General features: G+C 43.9%; 1 protein-coding gene across 9 annotated transcripts in view; it reads right to left on the bottom strand.

Moving 5' to 3' along the window:
* The window catches only part of ZDHHC20 (zinc finger DHHC-type palmitoyltransferase 20), an 85,203-nt gene extending 79,415 nt beyond the window's left edge, over nt 1-5,788 (bottom strand). For 3 of the 9 annotated variants that reach the window (XR_002825887.1, XR_002825888.1, XM_023742441.1), the window contains exon 1: nt 5,551-5,787. Coding sequence is in view for 6 of the 9 variants with exons in the window: in XM_023742441.1 (XP_023598209.1) it covers nt 5,551-5,668 (118 nt within the window). In the remaining 3 variants the exon portion in view is untranslated. Of the gene's footprint in view, nt 1-5,550 lie in introns of all 9 variants that reach the window. The other 6 variants (XM_004388393.2, XM_023742438.1, XM_023742439.1 and 3 more) reach the window with 4 other exon arrangements.
* Between the last annotated feature and the right edge of the window lie 3,191 nt (nt 5,789-8,979).

Genomic DNA, 8,979 nt, shown 5'->3' with positions numbered 1-8,979 from the left:
ACAACTGACCCAAACATGATGGCGATTTTCAGGATGATGCTTCCTTAGACACCATGAGTCGGAGTCAACTTAAGAGCAGCATCCATCTATCCAGTACAACAATGAAAAAAAAAAAAAAAAAAAAAAGGGAAGAGGAGGCTGCAGAATGCAAATAAAGAGGTTTGCAGGGCACTAAACCTTTCAAAGGAGCCCTGGTGGTGCAATGGTTAAAAACTCGCTTGGCTGCTAACTGAAAGGTTCACAGTTCAAACCCACCAGCCGCTCCACAGGAGAAAGATGTAGCAGTTTGCTTCCATAAGGATTACAGCCTTGGAAACCCTATGGGGCAGTTCTACTTGGTCCTACAGGATTGATATGAATTGAAATTTGACTTGATGGCAATGGGTTTGGTTTAGTTACAGCTTTCAAAGAGAAGCCCTGCTGGCCCAGTGATTAAGTGCTCAGCTGCTAACCACGGGTCAGTGGTTCAAACTCACCAGCCACTCTGTGGGACAAAGATGTGGCAGTCTGCTTCCATAAAGATTACAGCCTTGTAAATCCTATGGGGTAGTTCTACTCTGTACTACAGGGTCACTATGAGTCAGAATTGACTTGACAGCTATGGGTTTTTTTATAACTGTAATTCAGCACCTGAAAACAGATTAGGAAATAACAAAACTAACACAAAGTTTTTATTTGTTTTTAATTCTAATTCATGCTTTAAGTTTCTCTATGTCAACCTTGAGGATGAGATTTAGGACAGGCAGGTTTTTGTTTTTACAACAATGTCAGTGTAATTTCAAAGAATCATTGTTTCATAATTCAAAACAAAGACTGCAGAACCAATACACGATTTCTGTAGCCCGACTCCCAGAACTGTTGAAATGTATGTTTTGTAATTGTAATCTAATTAGCACTATTAATCTGGACGTTTGTTTTAACATATTCAAACGTGATTCAACTGAGTTTATTAGTGTATATTTCTGTTCAGTTCAACACACAGCAATTGAAAGGTACCAGTTTGAGGCTCTCCAGTAGATAAGAAGATGAATAGAACCTAGTTACACCGTAAGTTTTGTAATGAGGATTACTCGAGTACTTAAAATAAGTATGACATAATGAATGCATACTTTTTGTTTATTTTCTAATTCAAAGCACAAAGGATTGGGAGGCATACTAGAAGTATATTCTTAAGTAAAACTATAAATTTATTTTAAAAACAGAATACAAACTGGAACGTGAAGTAGAGAACAAGGGGAAAAATACTGATACTTGCTATAATACAGACGAACCTCAAAAACATTATGCTAAAAAAGAAGACTACAACTGAGCATAAAGAAAATGAAAATCCTTACAACTGGACCAATAAACAACATTATGATAAATGGTGAAGAATCTGAAGCTGTCAAGTATTTCATTCTTCCCTGATCAATAATCAATGCCCATGGAAGCAGCAGTCAAAAAATCAAATGGCATATTGCATTGGGGAAATCTGCTGTAAAAGACCTCTTTAAAATGTTAAAAAGCAAAGATGTCATTTTGAGGACTAAGGTGCGCCTCACCCAAGCCATGGTATTTTCAATCACCTCATATGCATGTGAAAGCTGGACAATGCAAAGGGAAGACTGAAGGAGAATGGACACATTCGAATTGTGGTGTTGGTGAAGAATACTGAATATACCATGGACCGCCAGAAGAATAAACAAGACTGTCTTTGAAGAAGTACAGCCAGAATGCTCGTTAGAAGTTAGGATAGCAAGACTTTGTCTCACATACTTTAGACATGTTATCAGGAGGACCAGTCCCTGGAGAAGGATATAATGCTTGGTAAAGTAGAGGATCAGTGAAAAAGAGGAAGACCCTCAACAAGATGGATTGACACAGTGGCTGCAACAATGGGCTCAAACATAGCAACGACTGTAAGGATAGCACAGGACCAGGCAGAGTTTCGTTCTTTTGTACATAGGGTTGCCATGAGTCAGGACCAACACGACAGCACCTAAAACCAAACTCATATGTCACAGAAGGAGTCAAAAGTGAAATGAGGGTCACCCAAGACACAATAATTGGTCTCTATTTGCCTGGAGCAACAGAGGGAGAAGGAGTCAGGAATAGGAGAAGAAAATGAAATCTGTGGCTAATTACCTCCATGGACGACTGCCTCCTTTGTCATTAGACCAGAAGTACGGGATGGTGCCCATTACCATTACTGAACATTTTGATCAAAGATTCTACAGAAGAATTCTGATTAAGAGAAGGAAAACGTAGAATAAAATTTCAAATTCTCATGGAATCTAGCTTTTCTGGAGCCACGGAGGCTGGATGAACCCCTGAAACTACCGCCCTAAGATTATCTTTAAACCTTAAACTAAAAATATCCCAAAATCTTCTTAAAACCAAATAATAGTTTAGCTTAACTAGTAAGTAATGTCTGCCTTGAGCAGTCTGCTCTTTCAAGAATTATCTATATGGCATCAAAGTGACAACAGCAACTTGGAAGATTAGATAGGAACCCTAGGGGGCAGTGAGTTTATGTTAACAGGGGAGGAACAAAGCAGAAAAGTAGAGTGAGAATGGTTGTACAACTTGAAGAATGTAATCAGTATCACTGAATTGTACATGTAGAAACCTGAATTGGTGTATGTTTTTGCTATGTATATTCTCAACAACAACGAAAAATTACTTTAAAAAAGTGAAATTAGAAAATATTTGAACTCAATGAAAATGAAAACACAACATATCAAAACTGATGGGATGTGGCTAAAGCAGTATTTATGGGTGAAATTATAGGACTAAATGCCTAAGAAATAAAAAAGGGGGTGGGGGTGCTACTTTGCAATCAATGTTCGCTATTGGTCTTTCTTGATTCACGTTCATTTCCCTTTCTTTATTTGAAGAAAAGGAAGAAATCAGGAACAATTTAAGACTATCCACAGCATTATTTGATCTCATCACCTTTGAGTATTTTTGACAAAAACCATCTACAAGTGATGCTGTGTAATCTTAACATAAATGCACATTTTTAATGTTCCTTCAGAAGCTTTACTTCAAAACCACTGAGAATTAACATTAGCGTGTGAAAAGTCCTACAGAATTAAATAAGGCTGGTACAACTTTTGTAATAAATATCCACTTCAGAATGAATCTTCAGAGTAAATAAGAAGATAAAGTATCCTCAGAGGCTGAGAGTCCTAAATATCACTATGACTTTCTGGAAGTGGCCTGAAGAAATACTTCAATCTGTTCAGTCAATTCTAATTGCTTCAAACAAATATAACTTTTGGCAAACATTTTCGTATCCAAAAAAAAAAAAAAGAGAGAGAGAGAGACATTAAACAATTATATTCAACAGATTAACTCTATTATTGTTTGGAAATTTATTTCACAACTAATTTATTAGGGGCTTACCTACAGGGATAGTTTTCCTCAAAAGCAAGCATTCTATAAATGCAAAATAATTTTCTTAGTGAAAAGCTGGACATTTTAATTTAGAAAAACCCTAACTGTAAACCTTCTAGGGCAAAGCATTCTTTTCCCTGGACAGAATTCTGGCTTTTTAACCAAGTACTTATTTGAGTATCTGTATAATTCCAGAACCAATAATTTAATAAGTCTTGATTCTGCCATTCTGAGGTATAGTGCCCTTTCATTCACACACTTAGTATTTACCTCATGTAGCTATTTTTTGAAAGAATAATATAATACCCGTCCTCCAGGTAACTATGGACTCAGTCTAGGATCTAAGACTACATCTTCTGAGATACCAAGGGATTGCTTTTACAAACACCCCTAGGTACTAGGTTTTCAAGAAAACATCAACAGCAGACAGAACAACCCTGTGGAAGCCAGCATATGTCAAAAACAGCTGTGTAACTTAAGTAGTGGATTTTGACTCCTGGCAACCCCTCGCGTGTCAGAGTAGAATTGTGCTCCAAAGGGTTTTCAGTGACAGATTTTTGGGGGAAGCAGATTGCTAGGGCCTTTCTTCCAAGGCGCCTCTGGGTGGACTCAAACATCCAACCTTTTGGTTAGCGGCAATATCAACCTTTGCACAATATCACACAGTGTTGTTGCTGTTAGACAGAATCAAGTCTATTGTGACGCACAGTGACCCCGTATGACAGAGTAGAACTGCCTCATAGGGTTTCCAAGGTTGTAATCTTTACAGGAGCAGGTCTTTCTCCTAGAAGAGTGACTGGGTGGGTTCAAACGGCCTACCTTTCAGTTAGCACTGGAGTACTTAACCATTGCACCACCAGGGCTCCTTATTGTAGTTGTAGCCCCCAAACAATGTAGCTGATTAATGACAACTTCAAGCTTAAGGACAACTTATTCAAATCAGTATCCTGAATTCTTCAAGTGTACTGCATTCTTACTGCTTTTTTCCTCTGAGAATTAGGTAAGAATTGAGTACTAAAAACTTACCAGGGAAATGGAAGTAACGAAAACAAGACAGAACCCCAAATCTGAAGGTGTAAGAAACATAAATCTCCATATTAGCCAATAAAAAGATAACCAGGCTATGTATCGCTTCACCCATTCTATCTTAAAACAACACTTTGTATAAGCTACAGGATTCAAACTGTAAAGAAATGAACTTTAAAACGGGTCAAGTACCCAAGTACCCAGCAAATATCACTGTTGGGCACTCATTCGTAGGCTCAGGCTAAACTACCTCCAGCAGAAGAGGCCACGGCAGAAGACGTCCCCCACCGCCCGAAGCCTGCTCTTCAGGTATCAAGGGTTTCTTTTAGTGCTATTTGGACAAAAAAACAATCTAGAGGGTACAGATTTATTTTTTAAAAAATAAACAGCACAAAACCAACCAACCAAAAAAAAAACCTACAAAAAAAATACAACTGGGGGGTGGGGGGGACTTTCTACCAAGCTCGACTCCTCCCGTTCGAAGAAAACACCTTTCTGAACATTCCTTCACAGAAGAATGAGGAACCTCGCTGATAACCGCAGACACCAGGAAGCCATCATTGCCTCCCTCTTCTAAGATCCCGAGCCCGAGAAAGCGCCGGGAGGCGGCGCCGCGGTCGTCACCCAGCCGCCGCAGGCCCGGAGCCGCGCGGGCTCAACAAAGGGAGAGAGCCGAGTGGCCTCAGGTCTGCCGGAGAGACCGGGTCTCGACGCCCCCGGGGGCGAGCACCTCAGGCTGCCGCTAGGGCAACACGCCCACCAAGCACGGACCCGAGAGGCGCTGCCGCCGGCGGGCGGGGCGGGGGCGGGGCTGGGTACAGAACCGCGGCGGGAGCGGCCGGGACCGCAGAGGCCCCGTCTTCCTCCCGGAGCGCGGCCACCCTGCCCCCCCCGGCCCATCCGGCACCCCCGGCCCCACCGTCCCCGGCCAGGCAGCCCTAGACCCCCCCCTCCGTTCCCACCGTACAGGCCAGGCCGCCTTAGACCCCTCTTCCCACCGTCCTTAGCCAGACGACCCCGACCCCCGTTCCCACCGTCCCGGTCAGGCGGCCCCCGACCCTCCATTCCCACCGTCCCCGGCCAGGCTACCCCGGCCCCGCCGCTCTCCGGACTCGCCGAGCCGCCCCTGCGGCGCTTGATACTTACACACGCACAGTTCCACCACGTACGCGTAGTAGGACCAGACTACCACGAAGGTGATGAAGATCACCGGCACCCAGCCCACGCTTCGCTGGCAGCAGCGCCAGAACGTCCACGGCGCCATGTTCTGCTGGCGACGGCTGTGCCAAGAGCTCCGCGGTCTACAGGCGCCCCAGCTCTCCGGCGGCGACGACACGGGCGCACGGGGCGAGTCCTCACCCAGGTCTTCTTCCTCCACGGAAGGGCTCACGGACGCGAAAGCAGGGGACACCCCCGCGGCTCCTCCCCTCACGGCCCCGCCCCTGCCCCTCATGCCTCCGCCGCAGCTGGTCGCTGCGATCGCCGCGCCGTCGGGGGCAGGGCTTCCGCAGCCCGGGAGGCGGGGCCCGGGTGCCGGCTGCGGAACTGGGAGGCTAGGGAGCTCGGGGGTAGTGGGTGAGCTACCGTTGATCTTGCGAGGGACCCCGCTACGCCGGGCGAGAAACACCCCGTTGGTGGTGAGGCAGTGTTGGAAGCCTCGAAGGGAGGGCGGCTGCGGAAATTGTTCCTTCGCTGATTCGTGGCCTTGGAACGAATGGGACCTTCTGACCTCTCGGTGTACCGAGCTCGCTCTCCTGAGGTTCCGCGGACCTTAACTAAAAAACAAAACAAAACAAAAAACCAGTTGCCCCCGAGTCATTCCGACTCATGACGACCCCAAGTGCTGCGGAGGCTTTTTTTTTTTTTCAAATCTAACAAGCCTATGGCACACCCTACGCGGGAATGTATATTGCTGTAAGTCTCCTCCAGTTTTTCTAAGGCTTATCTCTGGGGAGGAACCTCTGTGCTTTGAAATTTTTTGATCCATGTTTCAGTGGGAAGCCTTACATTTTTCGAAGATGGAACCGGTAGATGCTTGGGTTCTAGGGTAGAGAAGCCTTGTAGGGTCTATCACTTTGATTTTAATCCCATATTTAGGGTTGAGTCGTGAGGGGAGCATGTAAAGGGCCTGCTCCCTACCTCCAAATGGCTACTGGAATTTTTCAGATTCCAGAATTTATTTATAGCTGGAGAACCTTGCAAAGCAATGCCTGTTACAATAGAACCTAGAAGCATCATTGTGCAGACATCATAATACAAGGTCAAAAACACTGGAAGTGATTACAAATAGCATTTTTATTACTAATTCCTGTTGCTGGTATGTCCCTTTTGATTAGACTGAGATTTTAATTTGGTATTGTTTACCAACATCTCCATGAAACGGATCTGTTTATAGTGTGATATAAAGGTAGTAAAGGTAAATAATAATTATTTAACCACTGCACACTAGTGCTAGAAGTAATAAAGGTTGTATAAAATAATCTGTTCTCCCATATTTTATGCCTTAAAAGTCACATTTAGAAGCATCTCATAACATGGATGAAACGAGGACGTTATGCTGAGTGAAATAAGTCAGTCACAAAAGGACAAATATTGTATGAGACCTCTATTGTAAAAACCCATGAAAAAGTTCACACACAAAATGTAACAATCTTTGTTGGTTACCAGGGATGGGAGGGGTGGGGGGGAAATACTGAATAGACAAGTGGTATCTTGGGTGAAGGGTGAGACAGTACACAATACAGGGGAAACCAGCACAACTTGCACAAGGAAAGGTCATGGAAGCTCCATAGACACATCCAAACTCCCTGAGGGACTGAATTGCTGGGTGGAGGGCTGTGGGGACCATGGGCCCCGGGAACATCTAGCTCAATTGGCATAACACAGTTTATAAAGACAATGTTCTACATTCTACCTTGGTGAGTAGCGTCTGGGGTCTTGACGGCCTGTGATCAGCCATCTAAGATACTCCACTGGTCTCATCCCTTCGGGAGCAAGGGAGAATGAAGAGAACAGAATACAAGGAAAAGATTAGTCCGAAGGACTAACTGTCCACAGCTACCAAGGCCTCCACCAGACTGAGTCCAGTACAAGTACAGCTAGATGGTGCCCGGCTACCACCCCTGACTGCTCTGACCGGGATCACAACAGAGAGTTCTGGACAGAGCTGGAGAAGGATGTAGAACAAAATTCTAACTCACAAAAAAAAAAGACCAGATCTACTGGCCTAAAGGAGACTGGAGAAACCCTGAGAGTATGGCCCCCAGACACCCTTTTAGCTCAGTGGTGAAGTCATTTCTGAGGTTCACCGTTCAGCCGGGGAGTGGACAGCCCCATAAAACCAAATGGGACTAACGAGACACAGCAGTCCAGTGACAAGGGCCAGAAGGCAGAAGGGGACAGGAAAGCTGGTAATAGGGAACCCAAGGTTGAGTAAGGATAGTGTTGATGTGTTGTAAGGTTGTTAACCATTGTCATAGGGCAACATGTGTACTGTTTAATGAGAAACTATTTTATTCTGTAAGCCTTCGTCTAAAGTGAGAATAGCAGCACAATTGGAAGAGCGTAGTTGATGTCACTGAACTGTGCATGTAGACATTTTAAAATGTATCTTCAGTGTATCTTTGGCTATGTATATTTTCACCAAAAAAAAAAAGAAGAAGGTCAAGAAGGGAGAGGGTTGACATGTCGTGGGGTTGTTAACCAATGTCATAAAACAATATGTGTACTACTGTTTCATGAGAAACTATTTGTTCTGTAAGCCTTCACCTGAAGTACAATAAAAAAAAAAAAAAAGTCACATAGAGTTAGTGGCAAAGTTGGCACTAGATTTAGGGCATTAAAATGAATCAAATTCAACTTGTTTTCCAGAGAGGCAGGATAGGAGGGTGTCTTAGTTATCTAACCCGTTGCCTGGAATCGATTCCGACTCATAGCCACCCTATAGGACAGGGTAGAACTGCCCCATAGGGTTTCCAAGGAGCGGCTGGTGAATTAGCAGCCATAACTCTTAACCAGTGCGCAACCAGGGCTCCCTTTATCTAGTGCTGCTATAATAGAAAGACCACAAGCGTGTGGCTTTAGCAAACAGAAATACATTTTGTCACAGTCTAGAAGGCTACAAGTCTGAATTCAGGGCGCCAGCTCTAGGGGAAGGCATTGTCTCTCTTGGCTCTGGGAAAAGGTCCTTGACTCTTTTCGGCGTTGTAGGCACTGTGTTCCTTTGCTCCTTGGTGATCTTCATGTATCTTGGCATCTGTCTTCCCCCGCCTCTGCTTGCTTGCTTGTCCTAATCTGCTCTTTTTATATCTCAAAGGTGATTGGCTTAAAACGAATCCTACAGTGATATGGCCTCATAACATAACAAAGAAAACCCATTCCAAATGGGATTATAACCACAGGTATAGCAGTTAGGATTTACAACACATATTTTTGGGAGACACAATTCAATCCATAACAGAGGATTAGGCTTCGAGATGGAATTTGAATTAACATGGAAGAACATAATTTAAAAGCCTTTTATCCTCATATCATTGCTGCATATCAAAATTATGCTACTAAAGCTTAGCACAGATA

The sequence above is a fragment of the Trichechus manatus genome, unplaced genomic scaffold (genome assembly GCF_000243295.1).
Source record: "Trichechus manatus latirostris isolate Lorelei unplaced genomic scaffold, TriManLat1.0 scaffold00210, whole genome shotgun sequence".
NCBI lineage: Eukaryota > Metazoa > Chordata > Mammalia > Sirenia > Trichechidae > Trichechus > Trichechus manatus.
The sequence above is the reverse complement of the archived record's forward strand: the minus strand, read 5'-3'. Positions and strand labels throughout refer to the sequence as shown.